The sequence below is a fragment of the Ursus maritimus genome, unplaced genomic scaffold (genome assembly GCF_017311325.1).
Source record: "Ursus maritimus isolate PB19 unplaced genomic scaffold, ASM1731132v1 scaffold_11, whole genome shotgun sequence".
NCBI classification, from domain to species: domain Eukaryota; kingdom Metazoa; phylum Chordata; class Mammalia; order Carnivora; family Ursidae; genus Ursus; species Ursus maritimus.
This window is the reverse complement of record NW_024423453.1, coordinates 62830605-62851093: the sequence shown is the minus strand read 5'-3', so window position 1 is coordinate 62851093 and position 20489 is coordinate 62830605. Positions and strand designations below refer to the sequence as shown.

General features: G+C 39.1%; 1 protein-coding gene across 2 annotated transcripts in view; it reads right to left on the bottom strand.

Annotated features, from left to right (window-relative positions):
- The window catches only part of PINX1 (PIN2 (TERF1) interacting telomerase inhibitor 1), an 80791-nt gene that overhangs the window by 56735 nt on the left and 3567 nt on the right, over positions 1-20489 (bottom strand). For both annotated transcript variants that reach the window (XM_008705081.2, XM_040626460.1), the window contains exons 2-4: positions 17599-17708; positions 15822-15914; positions 13926-14004 (exon numbers count right to left, since the gene is read on the bottom strand). In XM_008705081.2, the coding sequence (XP_008703303.1) occupies positions 13926-14004; positions 15822-15914; positions 17599-17708 (282 nt within the window). The remainder of the gene's footprint in view (positions 1-13925; positions 14005-15821; positions 15915-17598; positions 17709-20489) is intronic.

Below are 20489 nucleotides of genomic sequence, written 5' to 3'. Positions count from 1 at the left end.
TAGGAGCCCTATCATTTATTACTGAACTCCAATCAAATGATTAGAAATATTCTTCTAAAACTATGTACTATGAATCAGGCAGACCATTCACATGGAATTTATAAAATCCTCGAGGAAAAGAACCGAAACTTGGGTGCTCACAGAAAACCTACATACGAATGTAACAGTAGCCTTATTTATCATAGCAAAATACTGGAAATAACCCACAATCCCTTCAATGGGGGAATGGCTAAGCAAAGTCTGGTATATCCTTATACTGGAACACTACTCTACAATAAAAAGGAACAACCTGTATGGACCTCAAGGGCATTGTGCCTAGTGAAAAAGGTCACTCTACACACGATATGTTCCATTTATATGATATTCTCAAAGTGACAAAACTATACAACTAGAGAAGACATTAATGGTTTCCAGGGCACAGGGATGATTTCCAGGGGAGTGCTGGAAGGTGAGTGTGAGTATGAAGAGCAACATGAGGCAGCTGTTTTGTGGGAATGAAACAATCCTGTATCTTAAGTGTGGTGATGATTACATGATTTTATACGTGATAAAATTCCATAGAACTACACACACACACACACGCATGAAGTCTAAAAAAAATGGTGAAACCTTAATAAGGTCTGTGGTCTAATTAACAGTCTACACAAGTGTCAATTTCCTGGTTTTGATGTTATACTATAGCTGTATTAGACGTCACCACTGGGAAAAGTGGATGAATGGTACTCAGGACTCTTTTTAGTACTATTTTTGCAATTTCTTATACATTTACAATTGTTTCAAAATAAAAGGTTCTTTTAAAAAGCCAATAAAGGTAGGTTAAGTGATAATTAAAAAAAAGAACAAAGCCGATAATCAGGTAGTGTGAAGGAGCAGAGCTGGCACTGAACCATCGCCTCAAACACCAGATTTCAGTGGAGACTCACCTTAAGGACAAAAACAACAAAAACAAATCATCAAAGAATAAATTCATGTGTTTATTCCTTTGATAAAAGAAGAAAATGTGAGCCAGAAAGTAGTCCCTTGCCTAAAATATCAGAGCAAGTAGATCTGGGGTTAGAGTCAATTATAGGACAGTCACTAGCTGCCCATATTCTCACCCTTATCTACGTGTCGACATCAGGCAGCAGAATACCATGGAAACAGAACATCATACAGAGAAAGAGACTGACTTTTCCTACAGTTATGTCATAAAGAACTACAGATATGAAGTTACAGAAAAGTGGGGAAAGGAAATTTTCACCTTAATACTGGAGCAAAACCAGCACATGTCTGCTGAACATGTTATATTAGTTAGCTGTAATCCTTTCCAGAAATTAGCAATTTTAAAACAAAGTATGGATTATAAAGTAAGGCTCTGAAGGATATAAAGACAGATGTTTCAAGGTTTCAGACAATCTCTAGCATGGGTTAATTGTATCATCAACATGAAACCTTCTCTTCTACAGCTACTTTTCAATAAGAGCTTGGGTTTTTGTTTTTTTTTTCAGACATCCCCCAAGAAAAATTTTCTCATCTTTTGGAGGTCAAACAACTCTTAAGGCACATAATATTCTCAATTTTGATGTTCCAAACACAAATCACTTAGTAAGTTCAGAGCTTAGATAATAGCTATTATCAACTGAAGGCTTATTAAGCAGGTAACACCGGACTAAGAGTTTTCTATGCATTCTTGTATTTCATTTTACAACCACCCTACAAAGCAGCTACCATGACAATTAAACTTACTTCACAGAAGGACACTGAAGCACAGAGGGATTAAATAAGGCACACCTAGGAGGTGGCTTCGAAGAGATCCAAACCTAGGTGGATACGAGTGATAGTACACATTCTTACTCACTACCCTGTGTCCCCAACAGAGCTGCTCTTGCACTTCAGAGGACGTTAAGCATCTCCGGGGGAGCTTTCCTATCTGCTGAAGACACAGACTTCCCACGGTATACGGAGCATAGACAGATCTTAGGGGAAATCAGTCTCTATCTACTAGTCCCTATGCATTCTTTCCCAAAACTGCTCTGATGCTGAGTGGATGCGGCAATCTGGCTCTCCTTCTCCACTTCTCCCATGTGTCCTTCCCTCACTCTACGAGAGAGGCATGACTATTCTTTTACCACAGATAAATAAGGCACAACCAAGGTACTAGGAAGCGCCCTTAGTCAAAGCAGCAAAACCTGCCCCCACCCCACACCAATTTGTCTCATTTAGAGACATACTTCCAGAAAGATTTTACTGTAATATAATTGTCAAAATTTATAATATGTTTCCCAGTTTTATTAATTATAATCTACTGATATAATGACAACTTAATCCACAGGAAAAATATTTACACCTAAAACCTTGGGGTTACTAGAAATAAACCAAAAATTTGTATGTATTTATTTTGGGGCAGAGAAATAGGATAGGATGATGAATTCTAAAAAGTTTAAACAAAAAAGGACATATTAACACAAAATGCTATGGGGTATATGCAGTGGAAATACTATTTTGGAAAAAAGGGAACTACGCAATATAATAGTTCTGATTACTAAAGGACTTGTTGGTGTATTTCTAAATACATGACAATGGATATCAAATTGCTCTGGTATTTATCGTCCACTGGATACATCTGAGACTGATGTAAGGGTTTTATCTTAAAATGCCAATATTTCCCAGTAGGCCAGAAATTATATTCTTTGCAACTATTTAAAGCTATGATTAAAAATCTTACAGATATTGCTCTAAAAAAATGTAAGACTGGGTATACTGGTTTTCAAAATGTGTACAAAAAACCCTTGAAGATCTCTGTCCTAAACAGGAGATCAGCATCCCAGTTTATTTTCAGAAATCTTTAAAATCAAAGAGCAAAATATCTGATAGAAGTAACAAACATTTCCTAAAGCCATGAAGTCAATCACCAAAAAGTGAAGTTGAGTCTGGCAGAGAGAACTAATTAGTAAAATAATACCTAAAAATGAAATTTTGAAGAATATACTGAGTTTTATATCCCATAAGAAAATAAGGGTTATTTCGTATCTCTGTAGGATTCTAGGAAGAGGACAATATGGTATCTCTGCTTGGTTAAAAGGTGTACTGTGGGGATTTGTAAACAGTCCTAAGGAACTAAAAATATTATGGCAGAAAAAATATTTTACAAGGTTACTGTGCCATCTGCTTTTCAGCCTTAATACAAGTGGTATGACCAAAAATTCACTTGGATGAAGATACACTGTATTTACCAAGGATGACATACCAGAAAAATAATCTATTAATTCTCCAGGTCCATTCCCTGGCCAGGTCTTCCCTTAAAGGAATATTCTAAAGGCTTTCCAGTACTGGAGTGGCAGTTAGTAAGGCATGGTTTCTTCTGAACTGCTCCGTCCCTGTTGCAAGGCTACCGGCACCCTCTAGTGGTCTTGAGGTGGAACTTAATCTATAGATCAGTGACTCTCCAGCTGTCTTCTACTTGTCTTAGGCATGAGAGTCAGCCTGCACAGATGAACCTGTGACAGGCGGCAGGAGGACACGGAACTACCACCTGGAAGCTGTTACACACTCACTACCTTCCTGACAAATAATACAGAGTTCCCTGGGGCACTTTAAACATTTAAAGTGTACTTCTGGGAATACATGATGAAGGCCCGACTATACTGACTGCTCAGCCTTGGCAATCAGCACAAGGAACAAAGTGGATCTGTCACCAAATCAGAGTTTTCGCAACTACAATAGCATTTCTCAGAAAAGAGTAACTATGATACCATCAAAGAGAAAATGTAACTTTCTGATCTATCACTGTCAAATCTCAAAAGCAAATTGCTCAAAAATCTGCTTTCTTTTCTTAGTATGTACAAAAATGAATCTTATGGCTCTTTTTTAATGGAACCTGAAGCTGATAACTTCTTGATAACCCTATCACCTAAGAAGTTGCAATGTTTTCTCCAATTCAGTACATCAAGGAGAAAGTTATGATACCAAACAAGGTGTGAAATCAACTCATTTTCCCTCTTCAAGAATGAATATGTGGATGCCTCTATGAAAGAAAGCCCCAGACTCAAAAGCTTCTGCCTCCATGACTAAGGTCAGGCAAAGCCAGCTCGAGACTGTCTGACACCCTGTGTCAATGAACCTGTGTAGGAAAAGTGACTGCCATTTATACGTCACCAGATATTAAGGTAGAAGTTGATCCCTGATATTCATTGCTTCAGGTTACTCTTTAGTTAACCGTCGCTATAGGTTTAATATGCCATAAATTACTTAAGTAAGTCAGTCTACTAGAAAGGGAGCCATGTAACTTTGTAACTTTCAGATTTCTTTTATTGGGGCAAATATAATCATATATAGGAGTATCTGAAGTCTGTATAGTTAGTTATAAAGCAACCTCTCGCCCCACCCCCCTCACCCCTTCCTGGATTAGAAAACATACACTGCCTGTATCAAGAAGTATCCAGCACCCCTGTGCCCTTTCCTCCTAGAATGGGGTTTCTCAACCCCTAAACTATTGACATTTGGGGATGAATAATTATTTGTTTGGGGAAGGAGGAGCACAGCTCTGCTGTGTACTGTAGGGTAATTGCTGCATTTCTGGCCTCTGCCCACTAGATAGAAGTAAAATCTCCCCAGTTGTGACAACCAAAAAGGTCTCCAGACATTGCCAAATGTCCCATGAAGGGCAAAATTGCCCCCGGGTGAGAACCACTGTCCTAATAGCAACCATTATCCTGATTTTTGTAATAATCGCCCTTGCTTTTTGTTTTGGTTTTAACCATTTACTTTTGGGGGGGGGGTGGGAGAGTAAGAGCCACAGAAAGTGCATAAAACATAACATTCACAAATAACTTATGTAATTGCCTACCAGGAAAAAACAAAACAAAACTGAACCCTAATATCACCCCAGAAGTTCCCCAGGGGCCCCTTCTCAATCCCAACCCCTACTGTGACTTTCATAATAATCACTTCCTTGTGTTTTAAAATAATGTGACCACCCCAGTATGGTACCTAAATATCAGATTTTTGCTCACCATCTGAACTTTTATACAAGTGGAACCATACTGGATGTTATCTTCGTGTCTCACGTTTTTCAGTCAACATTAAGTTAATGAGATCCCTCTACACCACAGAACAAACAATAGTCTATGGGCCAAATCCGACCTGCCATCTGTTTTTGTAAATAATGTTTTACGGGAACACGGCCACATCCATTTGTTTATATATCGTATATTGTTGATTTCACACTCCAACAGTCAATCTAAGTAGTTGTGACAGAGACCCTATGGTCTGCAAAATATTTCTATGTGGCCCTTTACAGAAAAAGTTTGCCAACCCCTGCTTTGGACTCTTGCATGTAACTATACTTCATTTCCTTGCATTTACAAACACAGAAGTTTCCTTCTCCATTCTACTGTTGAAAGACATTTGGGTTAATTCGAGTTTGGGGATACTGCAGATAATAAGTATTCCTTCCTTCTGACTGAACTGCATCCTTTAATATTTCCTTTATTGAAGGTCTACTGGTGGTAAAGCTTTGTCTGAAAACTTATTCCATCCATTTTCTTGAAAAATATATTCACTGAGTGTAAAATTCTAGGTTCCCAGTTATATTTCCCTCAATATATTGCTCCAATGTCTTTTGGTTTCCACTGTTAAGAACTCTGCTTTCATTTATAACTGTTGTTTCTTTGAAGAGAATCTGTATATTTTCTCTGGCTGCATTAACAATCTTCTCTCTTTTATGTGCATGTCTGTGTGTGTGTGTGTGTGTGTGTGTGCGTGTGTGTGATGTTCTGCTACAATGTTACACTGTTACATCTGTTATTGTGTTTGCAAGTGAAGATTTTTTTTTAATGTAATCTGCTTGGATTCATTACGTTTTTTGAATCTGTGGATTTGTTTTATCACTAATTCTAGACAGTCTTCAGCCCTTATCCCCTTAAATACTGCCTGTCTTCCATCCTGTCCCCTCTGTGTTGAACTTCTATCAGATACTAGATCTTATTTTATCTTCCATCTAAACTTCTGTTTCTTATTTCTCATCTTTTCCTCTTTCATAGCTGCATTCTGGGTAACTGTCTTCTAGTCTTTTTTCTAGACTTTCTTCAGCTGTGTCTACTTTGTGATTAAACCCAATTGCACACTGAGTATCCAAGCCTATGTGTGCTAGAAAACGGCCACAGTCATCAATAATGCAAACTCAGCAATACCTGATAAGAAAGAAAAAGCTTAGGAAACGAAGAGATTTGGATAAATTTTCAAAGAAAACCCTACCATCCAAAGCCTCTGCTACTCTCTCTCAATTATTTGGGAACTGAATAAGTTGGGGGATCAACTTATTTTGGTATTTGTTTCCTTTCTTTTCCACCAGATTTTAAGTTTCTTCAGAGAAGGGAGTAAGTGTTTTTACCTATTTCCATAACCTCAGTCTTCAAACAATACCATCAAGAAAGTGAAAAGGCACCTCACGCAACTGGGGGAAATATTTGCAAAGCATGTATCTGATAAGGGACTGGCACTTGAATATATAAAAAAGTTTTACTAAACATAAAAAAGTTTTACTAAACAACAATAAAGACACATAACCCAATTAAACACTGGACAAAGGATCTGAATAGCTATTTCTCCAAAGAAGACATACAAATGGACAATAATCACAGGACAAAACAGCCAATATCTTCACCTGACATGGAAATGCAAATCAAAAGCACATGTAGATATTACTTTGTAACCACTAGCATGGCTATAATCAAAAAGACAGACAATAACAAGTATTGGCAAAGATGAAGAGAAATTAAAATCCTCATACACTGCCGGTGGGAATGTAAAAGGGTGTAGCTGTTTTGGAAAGCAGTCTGGCAGTTACTCAAAAAGTTAAACACAGAGGGGCGCCTGGGTGGCTCAGTTGGTTCAGCGTATGCGTTCGGCTCAGGTCATGATCTCAAGGTCCTGAAGCCCCGTGTTGGGCTCCTTGCTCAGTGGGCTTCAGGGAGCCTGCTTCTCTCTCTCCCTGAGTTTGTACTCGCTCTCTTGCTCTCAAATAAATAAATAAAAAATCTTAAAAAGTTAAACATGGAGTAACCACATCACCCAAGAATTCCACTCTACATATATACCCAAGAGAAATGAAAATAAAGGCCACAGGCCACACTAACACTGACAGTGTTCACAGCCGCATTATTTATAACAGACAAAAAAGTGGAAACAATCCAAATGTCCATCAACGAATGAATGGATAAATCATGGTATACTCATACAATGGAGTAATATTTGGCAACAAAAAGGAATGAAGTACTGACACATGCTACAACAAGGATGAACCTTGAAAACATTATGCTAAGTGAAGGAAATCAGCACAAAAGACCACATGTTGTGGAATTCCATTTATATGGGATATCCAGAATAGGAAAATCTTTACAGACAGAAAGTAAATCAGCAGTTGCCTATAGTGGTTGCGGGGTTCATAGGAGATGACTGCCACTGGGTACAGAGTTTCTTTTAGAGGTGATGGAATGTTTTAAAACTGGTTCTGGTGAAAATTCTGTGAATATACTAAAAGTCATTGAATTGTATATTATAAATGAGTAAATTATATGGCATGTGAATTATATCTCAACAAAGCTGTTAAAACACATACACGCACACATACATGCACATACCAAGTCCTTGCCCCAGTTCCCTCCAGACTCTTAGCTGGTTCTTCTGGGTTTTATTTCCTTCATATTTCTAAATAATATCCTTATACTGCTATATCTTACCAATTTCCTATTGACGTCTGAAAATGGCACCGAGGAACAGGATGTAATTTTCAACTGGCAGGAAGTATGGACCTTGCTGAGAAAATACATAGACACTAACTGGGCAAAGAGTGTTCTAGAGATGGAGAAACTAGTGCAAAATCCTAAGTCAGGAGGATGCCTGATGTATTCACAAACCAGCACAGGGGTCAGTGGCTGAGATGGAATGGGTAAAAAGGGGAGTGGCAAGAGATGAGGTCAGAAAGGGAAAAAGGTCCATATTATATAAGGTTGCAAGGCCACTGAAAGGACTTTGGCTTTTATTCTGAATGAAAAGGAGGTAACAATGGGGTGCTGGTGGTGGTGGTGGTCTGACCATGAGCAGCACAGACTTACACTCTGAAAGAATCACACTCTTATGCTGAAGGAGACCGTGGATGTATGAAGATAGAGCAAGTGAGGGCAGTAGCTCCCAACCAGGGGCATTTTACTCAGGGGACATCAGGCAATGTCTGCAGGTACTTTTGGTTGTCACAAATGGGGGGGGGGTTGCTAATGGCATCTAGCAGGTAGAGGTCAGGAATGCTCCTAATCATCCTAAAATGCGGAGGACAGCAAAGAATTACCTAGCCCAAAACATCTGTAGAGCCATGGCTGAGAAAACCAGCGTTAGAGGCTGTTACAATAGACAAGAAATAACAGTTGCTCAGACCATTCCGGTTACAGTGCAGGGGACATGAAGCAGAAAGAGTCCAGATATAGTCTAATGAAGGTAGAACCAACATTTCCTAGTGGACACAGGTCCTTGGTTTCAACAACTAGAAGGAGAGAACTGACATCAACTGAAATGGAGAAAACTGTGGATAAAACCATTTGTGGGGTGGGGGTGGGGAAGCAGCCAGAACCGGAGTTTGAGTATGCTCAAGTTTGAGAAGCTGATAGCTGATAACACCTTGAGTGAAGATACTGAGTTGGGGGTTCCATACAAGTTTGGAGTTTAGAAGAGAGGGTAATGCAGTCGCAAGAAATCTAGCAATTGTCACCAAACACCCCAGCCATGGTCTGTTATATCCAGCCATGATTTAATAAAGAATTGGTGTAGCTAAAAGATGAGAGAGGTCCCAGGACTGAACTGCAGGGCACCAGACATGATAAGGCTGGGAGAAGAGAATAGCAACAGAGATTAAGGGGGAGTGGCCAATGTAGCGGGAAGAAAAGCAGGAGATGGTGGGGTCCAGGAAGCCATGGGAAACAAGTCATTTAAGGAGGGGTGAGCATCTGTGCTACAGGTGAAGTAAGACAAAGATTAAAATATGCCCACTGGATTTACTAACATGGAAGTTACTGGTGACTTTGGCAAGGGCAGTTTCAGTGGAGCAGTAAGGCAAAGTCTGACTGAAGTGGGTTTAAAAGAGACAGAAGGAAGATTCCCTGTCTTCTGCCCACAAAAGGGTAAGTGCTATGGGTCATGCCCCTCTACTATAAACAATGGGCAAACAAAAGATATGAAACAACTCATCACACACTGGACAACAGGCAGCACAGGACTGTCATCCTTGACAGATGGGCAACAAAGGATGTGAGCTCTAGGGCTGCCCCAGCTTTCTGTCAAGAGGCAATTTCTGGACATGGCATAAGGAAGTGCGCGGGGGTCTTACTGAAATGAAAACATATGTCCACATAAAGATGTATACACAAATGTTCTCAGCAGCCTTGGGTACAGTAGGCAAAGACTGGAAACAAAACAACCCAAATATCCAACACCAGGTGAATGCATAAACAAATTATGCCATACCCATACAATGACATATGATCCAGGAATGAAATGAACTACTGATAAATGCAACACGGATAAATCTCAGATTTGTGCTGAGAAAAACAAGCCAAGCAGAAAAGAAAATACAAACCTAATCTACATGGAGAGATCAGCGCTTGTCTGGAATGTCAGAGAATGAAGTGGGAGGGTATGGTGTGGGGAGGAACAGAGCGCTGACTGGGAAGTGACCCAAGATAATTCTTTGTAATGATGAAAATTTATCAAGGTTATTATGATTAAAAAGGTATATACATTGGTCAAAACTCATGGAACCGTACCCTCAAAAATGGGTACATTGTATTGTATATAAATTATCCCTCAACGAAGTTTATTTTAAAAAAATATTCTAGGCAGAATGCTGCTTCTGGTAATGGTGAACTGGCTCACTTCCAACATCTCTCTTGCCAGGAAAACTACAACAAAATATTAGGGGGGACAGGGGGGCTGGCTCAGAGACATTACAGTGGAGCAAAGCAGAGAATTACAGTCCCAATTAGAGATAAGGAAATCCAGAGAAGTGAGTCTGATGTTCCAGGCTCCCCCCTCCCTGTCCCTGCTGAGCATCAACTCTAGAAGAGGCAAAAGAGAGGTGGAGCAACTAAGCAGACTGTTTGAGACTTGCTCAAGACGTGTTAACAAGTTTTTAAAAAGAGAGAATGGGAGAACTGAAATCAATTTTTATAGAAAATTACAGTTTTGTGGCAAAGGAGAGCAGAAGCATCAGGAAGTGGTGGTAAATGAGGTAAATGGGCTCAAGAAACAGTTTTAAAATTAGTTCTAGAACAATTTTTTGAGTAGGACATAACACACAGGATATAGTCATGAAGGTACAAAAGGACTACAGTAAAAGCGAAGTCTTCCTGTGATCCCTCTTCCCCACTCAGCTCCCTCTCTAGAGGCAACAACTCTTACCAGTTTCTTTGGTATTTTTCTGCAGATATTTTATGTATATAAAATATATACAGAATAGATATTTTGGGGCTACGCTATGTATATCAACTTCAGCACCACTGATACTTGGGGCCAGATAATTCTTCGTCATCAGGGGCCATCCCTGTGCACTGCAGGGTATTAAACAGCTTCTCTGGCCTCTATCTACCAGATGCCAGAAGCACTGCCACCCCCAGGTGTGACAACCAAAAATGTCTCCAGACATTGCCAAAATCACCCCCAGTTGAAAACCACTGATGTATACCAAACACACACACACGCATTTCCTCTCTATATTTTTCTATAAATGCATGCCATACATACAGTTTTACATCTTCCTTTTTTTTTTAACCTTATAATAACTGGAGATCATCCATCAGTCATATAAAGATCTCAAATTTTATTTATATCTTGCTGCTAACAAGTACAGCTATTTATAATGTTCATTATCTTAAGAGCATTCTATTTTTTTTATCTGGGGAGAAAGCACATTACTGCCTTTGATTTCATTAACGACAACTAGGAACAGCCTAAACATCAAGCTCAAACCCACCCATCCACAAGGATCACTCTTTCATGGTGGTACTATATCCTGATTACTAAAAACAGTCAGAGCAAATGTTCTACTCTGGAGTTCTATCTCTACAAATAACAATAACAAAAATTACAGCAGCTAATATTTACTAAGTACTTACCATAGGTTAGGCAGTATTCAAAGTAGTTTAGTTACAGCAATATATTTAATTCTTCAACCACCTTTTGAGGATGGTACTATTATCTCCCTTTCACAGAGAAAGGGTCAGAGATGTTCAGTAATTTACTCAAGGTCACACAAGCAGAGACGTCAGAATCAAGATTCGAATCCAGGCAATCTGGCTCTGGTGTTCATCTCTAAACCATTATACTCAATTGCTCTTCAGTCAAAACCTACAAGTCTTATACAATCACGTTTACATTCATATCTGTGTTTCTATTGATTTTAACTGAAATCCTGAATATAAAGATGTTTCTGTTTATAATTAGTAAGGGCTAAGATCCTTGAGTTTAACTACTGCATATATCCTGCATTTCCAGACACCAGTCCAGGTAGTGTTTTCACAAAACATTTTCCTTACGTTTTTCTTCGGCTAACAAATTAGCATCTTTTATATTAGGACCACATATCTTTTTATATAAAACTGTTAGGATAGTTCTAATGGTTATCCCATGGATAAGGCAAACTGTCCAAGTTATAGATTCCAACAAGAAGGAATTAGGGAAAATACAAACACAGCATCTTTGCCTTGCTGCTTTTGGGCTCAGTCCCATACGTAGCACTGCAATAACTCTTCCCAGAGTTGGATTCGCACTATAATTTTACCAAGTACCAGCATATCCTGCTAGCTACCTCCTAAGCAGGGACTGTCCCATATAGCTACATATCCTCACGTCTAACTCGGGATCCAGCACACAGCTCAACGAATGTTTGCTGAACTTGGCTAATCTTTAATTTCATTCCACAAGGTTCTTCCTCCTTCAATTTAACAAACATCTCTTAACAGTTCACTACAAGCCAAATATTGTGCATGGAGAACAGAAAGAAATTCCTTATAAAAATGTTTGCAGAATACAACTCAACAACAAAAAAACCCAATTCAAAAGGGGCAAGGAACTGAAGACATTTTTTCAAAGAAGACACAGAAATAGCCAGCAAGTATATGAAAATATGTTGAACCTAACTAGTCACTAGGGAAATGCAAATCAAAAGCATAATGAGATATCGCTTCACACCCATCAGGATGTCTGCTATCAAAAAGAAACAAAACAAAACCAAACAAAACAAAAGCAAACCACACAAAAATCAAAAACCCAGAAAATAAGAAGTGTTGGCATGAATATGGAGAAACTGGAAGCCTTGTGCACTGTTGGTGTGAATGTAAAATGGTGTAGCCATTACAGAATATACTATGGCAGTTCCTCAAAAACTTAAAAATAAGCAATCCCACTTCTACATATATACACAAAAGAACTGAAAGCAAGGACTTGAAGAGACATTTACACATTCATGTTCACAGCAGTATTATTCACTATAGCCAAGAAGTACAACCCAAGTGTCCACTGAAGGATGAATGATAAACAAAATGTGGTCTATACATACAATGAAACTACTGAGCCTTAAAAGGAAGGAAATGGTACGACATGGATGAACCTTAACAACATTATGTTAAGTAAAATAATCCAGACATAAAAGGACAGATACTGTATGATTTCACTTTTATGAGGTACCAAGAGTAGTCAAATTCAGAGACCAAAAGTAAAATGGCTGCCAAGGGCTTGAGAGAGGGAAGAATGGGAGTTCGTATTTAATGGGGACAGAGTTTCAGTTTTACAAGATGAAGCGTTTTATGGATGGATGGTGTGGTGGTTGCACAATAGTGTGAATGTACTTAATGTCACTGGTCTGTACACTTAAAAATGGTTAAGATGGTTAACTTTATGTTATGTATATTTTACCACTATTTTTTAAAAATATGTTCTCAGAAGAGCTAACAGTCTATATTTCTTCAATAAATATCTAGCACAATTAACTGAAGTTACATCCTTGCCTTCCAAAGAGCCATGTGACAAAAAACTTTCCTTAAACTATGAAATTAGACCAAAGGCCCACAAGTTTGAGAACTTTACCATCCATGCCCTTCCCCTCAGTAGTATTATCTTTCTGTTAATTTAATATGGAATGCCCAATATTCAACTGTTTCATTTCCAGTTCCCAGGCCTTAGATATACAATTTCTAGTACTGAGGCCACGTAACAAATTTTACTATATACCTGAGCATTTTGAGTTTCTGACATACATTCAAAGATACAATAAATTTCATTAGGTAGAATAAATACAAAAAAGATTTTTCTATCAAGCCTTTGCTGGCTGCTGGTTTGTGGTCCCACTTGGTATTTCTTGCTTTGTATTTTTTTTTTTCTTGTTTTGTGTTGTAAGAACAAGTTTTCAGGGGCACCTGGGTGGCACAGCGGTTAAGCATCTGCCTTCGGCTCAGGGCGTGATCCCGGCGTTATGGGATCAAGCCCCACATCAGGCTCTTCCGCTATGAGCCTGCTTCTTCCTCTCCCACTCCCCCTGCTTGTGTTCCCTCTCTCGCTGGCTGTCTCTATCTCTGTCAAATAAATAAATAAAATCTTAAAAAAAAAAAAAAAAGAACAAGTTTTCGGTCACACTCAAGGATCCCTGGAAAGATCACTTTACTATTTGTGGTTGTAAACTGAATGATTTGTCTTGCCATTCTCAAACTCTCACTGGGAAATAACTGTTTGCTTTTAATAGTGAAAGCACCATTAAAATGTATACAGAATTGACTATTTGTAATAGCTTCAATCAATTAACTTTCAGATATATTATGCTTAAAGTAAAAAGAGTTAATAAAATGTTTTAAGTTAAGATATTATGTCTTCTATAGATCAAATGGATAACAAAGCAAAGGTTTTCCTACCTGTTGTTTCCTGCCCATGACAAGTGTTCAGCTCAGCCAGAAGCTGGTTAAAATCATCTTGATGAGCAATCCAGTTATCCTGAAAATACCCCCAAAATCAATTAAAGGCAAGCCTGTAGTTTACATATACTGGTTGAGATAAGACATATTTTAGAATAAAGGAAATCTGGTTGTTAATGTGAAATTTTAAATGTTTCATCAAAATATTATGTTATAAATTTGAACGAAGATATAACATAACTTGAAATGTAACTTATCTATATTAATATGAAAAATGGGCTGTGGGGCACCTGGGTGACTCAGCTGGTTAATTAAGCATCCACCTCTTGATTTTGGCTTGGGTCATGATCTCAGGGTTGCAAGATCGAGCCCCGTGCAAGGCTCCTTGCTCAGCAGGGAGTCTGCTTGAGACTCTCTCTCTCCCTCTGTACCCACCCTGTTTCGCCATGCACACACTCATTCTCTCTCTAATAAATAAATAAATCTTTTAAAAAATCCAAAATTAAAAAAATTCAAAATTCAAAAATTTTTTTAAAAACGGTCTTCTTAGAAGCTTAAGTCCTGATTTCAAATGTGGATAATTTATCAACTGTCCACTTACAATTAAATTATCAACAGGTAACCTCTGTACTACATATTAAAATAAGGCAAAATAAAATCATTATTTTTCTCTCACTATGGGAATATTATGTAGGTCAAACGGAAAAAAGCACTGACAGACTTCAGGCTCTCGTCTTTGCTCTTCCGCACTTAAAATATTTTTCCCAATTCTATTTGCTTGCGTCAACCCCAATTTTACAAAACAACACTGAGGGAAGGAGTAGGAAAGACTCCCAAGTTCCCTGGATCAATCAGCACCCTCATAAGGTGGTGCTAACACATTCATGATAACAAAAACAATCGGACTTTAAAAGAGAATGGGCATCTCCAAAACAATCTGAACCAATGGGAAGCAAGATATCAATGTAGGAATTTGGCTCATATACACTTTTTAAGAATGCTGAAGGTTAAGGCATATTAAATAGGTTTACTGGGCAACGTTTCTCCTAAAAAATTAACTGTATCCATACATCTACTCTCAACAAGTACCTTCAAAACCAACCTCATATAAACTCTTTCCTTAGTGGTTTAAAATTTTAGCTGTGAGTCCAGAGAATTTTAGCTACTCTAGTCTATCACTCAGCACAATTACTACTTCTAGTCCATTACTCAGTATATTGAATCAAAATAATTTGGTTTACCTAAAGTAGTTTTCCAGATTTCCTATCAGATTCTGTTGGCTGGACAAATTTAAGAACAAAGCTTTCAGCTTAGACACTTTCTAAGGTAAATAGTAATAGTGAAAATGAAAAGCATGATGGGCCGTTTAATTTTTAATTACAGTGTTATACTTGCAAAGCACCAGTATTTAAGGGGAAATGTGAATAAATTCAACTGCTGAATACCAACAGTCAAAAATAGACAACTGGACAGAAAAACGTCACCACTTTCTTGCAGAAAAAACTTTTAGCTTCTTTCTGAAACCAAACACCACCACAACTTTTAATAATATAAGCTAATATCAGAACAGAGGCAAAGATGAAAATGCCTTTCTGTCCTGAAATGAGTACAGAATTATAAATATCCCGTAAAAAGAATATTTTTTCAAAGTTTAGCAATAAAACTAATTTGGATCTCTTAGACATAAGTAAGTAAAGAATGCCATAAGGACAAGAAGGCAAGGTGAAGGCATGTGATGTGATGAAGAGCCGGTTATGGGCTCTTTAGTTAACCACAGCATGGAGGATATATACTTGAATAGTCGAAAACTGATCAACTTGATTGGATTAAAATGTTTATATTTATAAAAAAGCAAACTGTGCAAGGAAAACCCCCAGTAGACACACTGTTGCTCACTTCATTATTGATTGTAGCTCCAAGTCCCAGGTGGTTATTTTTAACTTGAACTTTAATATGATCTATGGCTCCTTGCTCCTGAGCTCCTAAACCCTATGGAGGTCAAAAAAAGAGAGTTAGCCTTTTTATCAAGACAGATCACATCTTTCCTCCTTTATCAACCATTCGATTAATTATTAAATATCCAGGAGTGAGGCACTAGCCTTACCCTCAAAGAGGACATAGTCTAATGGATTCTTACAAAGTATGTCTGTAATACCAATACACTCGCAATAATGAATGCTACTTCTTCAACCTAACGCCCGCTTCACGGCCCATGTAAACACACGGGAAAACATGCCTTTTGTGATGCTCAAAATCAGAGTACTACCACCAAACTAATGGAAGCCCATTAAAGATATTATAAATCTATGGCTCTCTCCATTAACTAATTTTATAAAACAACACTGAGAAAGTGGGGAGAGGAGACCCCAAGTCCCCTGAATCAATTAACACTCATGTGTAAGGTGTCCCAGAGAAGTTGGTGTACTGAAGAAACTAAAAGGTAACCAGGGTAAGTGGATTAAGAGAAAATAAGATGATATAAAAGAGAAAGACCTCATAGGACCTTGGAAATTATGGTAGGAATTTGGATTTAATTTTTTAAAACAATGGGAAACCACTGAACTATGCAAGGGAATGCCACAATCTAATTTCTGTACTTTAAAAGGTACTGTGGCTGTCGTTTGGCAAATGGCCCAGAGGAAGAAAAGGAGGGGAGGGAAGCAGCTGTGAGGCTGCAGCAGTGATTAGGGAAAGAGATGATGATGGTGTGTGGCCCAGGATGGGGCCCTGGGGGGAAAGGAGTAATGACTGGGGAGGTGACAAGTGAGAGAGATAGAGGAACCAAGCACACCCATTTCCAAAAACAGGGAAGACTTGAGAAGGAAAAGACTGGGGAGGGGGGGAGGTGCATCAAGAATTTTATAGCAAAAATGATAAACCTGAGATGCTTACTCAAGTGGAAATGTCAAGCACACTGGTGAATTTACAAATGTGAAGCTCAGAGGACATTTCTGGACCAGATGTAGAAAAGTCCTCAGAATTCGGACACTTCAAAGCATGGTCCGGAATGAAAGAGTTCACCTGAGCAGAGCACAGAAAAAGTCTGGGGCTGAACCCTGAGGAGCTCCAAAGCTCAAAAACCTGGAGGAGGAAGAGCCAGCAACACATTTAGGAGTGGCCAGTGAAGGAGAAGGAAAAAACAGAGGGGAGAGCAGTATTGTAGAAGCTAAGACAGAAATATTTCAAGAATAGTCAATTCCATCCAATGAAGTTTAGGGACTGAGCAACATGAGAACAAAAAAGGATCCACTGGATTTGTCAAGAAGATAATTAAAGACCTTCATAAGAACCACTTAAATACAAAGTCACCAGTAGAAATCCTACTTCAGTCAGGAATAAAAGGAGTGTGAGGAAAACGAGAAAATGTGTATTCTAAGCTATAAAGGGGAAAAAATTACTACTCTTAGCAATATATACCACTGATGGTTAAGTATGATTCTAAGTGCAGCTAATTAAAAGGTACAATTTATGAAAGACGCCAATCACGGCAGTTTACATGATAAAAAGAATTGACATTTATGTTCAATTCTAACTTTATCATTACAATTTAGTTATTTCTCCAAAATCACTCATTGACCTAAAACATAAATTTCTCACAGTCTCTGAAGACAGATGCATCCTCCTGATTTGCCTTTTTGCATGGCTCCAGTTGCTTCTGCTCTTCTCCACGTACCTTTCCTTTAGACCACCCCATCTTCTCTAGCATCCTCTGGCCAAACTTGGACTCGTCATTGCTCCATGCAGTGTTCTGGGGATCCACAGCCCACTTCTGCTTCCGCCGACCTGGAAGTGACAAAGCTCCTCATCAGCAATTTATCTTTCAAACCTGGAAACTACTACACAAATACACACAAAACCTAATACATACACATACTTGCAAAAAATGTGACAAACAATATGTTTTATTAGATACAGGTATCAGATTCAGCATTCGATGAAACATCATCAGATTAGATCACTTACCGTGGTTTTCCCACTAACTGTATATTCTCAATATACAAATTGGCCTAAGATAAGCCTACCAATGTTCCCTCCACGTGTGACAAATAGAAATACATGATATGCCATCAGCTGGCCTTTCACACTCAGCTAAAGACAGCAACTGAAAGTACCTGTCAACACAGGCGTCACCACAACCACCACCAACAGCCGCCACCACCACTGCAGCTTTTCTTGCAATCCAGCACGTACCAAATGCTACCCATACATTGTGTTCAATTTGCGCAGAAACCCAATGCGGATGGATATTCTGATCTCCATTTTTCAGATGAGGAAATCTGAGGCTTAGGGNGCCTGATGCCCCCAAGCAATAATCAGAGCCTCTATACAAAGCAAGGTTCAACTGACATCAAAGCTTATATTCTTAATCCACGGTCATTATGATCTTGGGAAGAGTCAACTGTACCCTCCACACACGTCATCTACAGATACTCATGATACCATCCCTGGTCACTCAAATGCCCTAAAGCCACATGACCCTTTTTCTGAACTTCCAGTATAAATCATCTGCTTCTTTTCTGGCATTTAACTCACATTCTTCTGTATCGTGGCCATTTATATCCATCTCTGATGTTTTCTATTAGACCATAATCTCCTTATGGTTCATATTTGTATGTTATTTTTTTTTATACTTCATTGCAAGAAGTAGAAAACACTGTGCCCAGAGCAGGCACTCAGTAAACATGTGAATGAATGTATAACTGAATTAGAGAGAAGAAAGGATAAAAGGAGACAAGAGGAAAGGAAGGAAGGAACATAACCAAGGAAACTGCCTTGAATCTCCTCATATTAAGTATTTTTTAATGCATATCAATAACTGACCATTAGGAACTCAAATTTACCACCGCAGTTTTTTTTTTTTTTTCAAGATTTTATTTATTTATTTGACAGAGAGAGAGTGAGAGAATGAGAGGGGGGGAGGATCAGAGGGAAGGGAGAAGAAGACTCCCCAGCACTCCGGGATCATGACCTGAGCCGAAGGCAGACGCTTTACCCGCTGAGCCACCCAGGCACCCCTATCACTGTAGTTTTAAGGAAAATTACTGAAGAGATATAGAACCTCAAAAGTTCACTGAACAAGAACATGAAGCCCCAAATTGTGGCCAAGTGAGAAATTTGCAGGTCAAGTGTCATTATTATTCACCTTCTGCAGCAACCAAAGCACAGTATCTCACTATCAACAACAGCCTGGTAACTTAGTCTGATCCATCCTTCTTTCCTTCCTCCCCCCCCCCCCCCCCCCCCCCCCCCCCCCGCTTCTTTCTTTAAGAAAGGCAGACTGCCAAGTGCAGCAACCCCATTTAGATGTGTCTGGAGTCTTAGAAGCTTGACTACCCTACATCCTCCTACAAATGGACCTTGAGAGCTTGTTTGGAGTTTCTAGCAGGGGAGCGCAGCTACTTATATACCCTTGACCAAAGAAAGGTCCTCTTTATCCCTCTTCTATCAGGGACGGTCGTCCTCTTCAACTGAACATACAGCTTTGACCTAGCACGTGGCTTAGGGAGGGACACATGTGGAGCAGTGATGAAGGGGACACCCACCTAGGCAGCCAGATCAGCCCAATCAACCCTCGTAATCAGTAGGGTAACAGATATCGCAGCCAGATCACCCTCACATCTTCAAACATAATTTAAAAATAACACAACTTCCAATCAGCTCACTGTATTATATGTAAAATCAATAAAGAGACCCAAACTACACACATCCTAGCAAAAATAAGTGAAACTTTTACAAGCATGCAGGACAAGGCTACTTATAAAGCAAAATAAGTTGGACTCAAATCTACAGTTTTGCAGGAAAAAGGTAACCCAAAAATGCTAACCATGACTAAGTTACTACTTTACCTATCTTAGTAAATATACAGTATAACGTTGCCTCCAATAATAAACAACAAAGCAGATATGAGCCTCTTTAACCAGTGTTCTCTCTGTAAGGCTGCTTAGTGGTGTGCGTCAGAATTCATGTCTCTATACAGCAGTGCTTGCCAGGGGGTTCTGAATGGGGCTTATATGAAGAGGACATTTTTGAGAATGAATGAGGCCACGCTTTGCAATAAGAATTCCAACAGTAGGGGCGCCTGGGTGGCACAGCGGTTAAGCGTCTGCCTTTGGCTTAGGGCGTGATCCTGGCGTTATGGGATCGAGCCCCACATCAGGCTCCTCCACTAGGAGCCTGCTTCTTCCTCTCCCACTCCCCCTGCTTGTGTTCCCTCTCTCCCTGGCTGTCTCTATCTCTGTCGAATAAATAAATAAAATCTTGAAAAAAAAAAAAAAGAATTCCAACAGTTTATGTTACATATGTGTACACAGCAGACTACAGTGCCTATATGAAAGATCCCCAATGTCAGTTCCTCTTCCCTGCAGAAACGTCAGGTATCCTCAACCAGTGGGATAGGACAGGGTTTCCCCAATGAGGATGATAAACTGGGGGGGGGGGGGACACTCTTCCCTTTAAAATAAAAAAGGGCAACAATGGATGAAACAAAATCCAATAGTGTTCCATATTAGAGACTTTCCCAGAATGTTTAATATGCGGATGTGTGGATCCTCCAAGGGCAAAGCA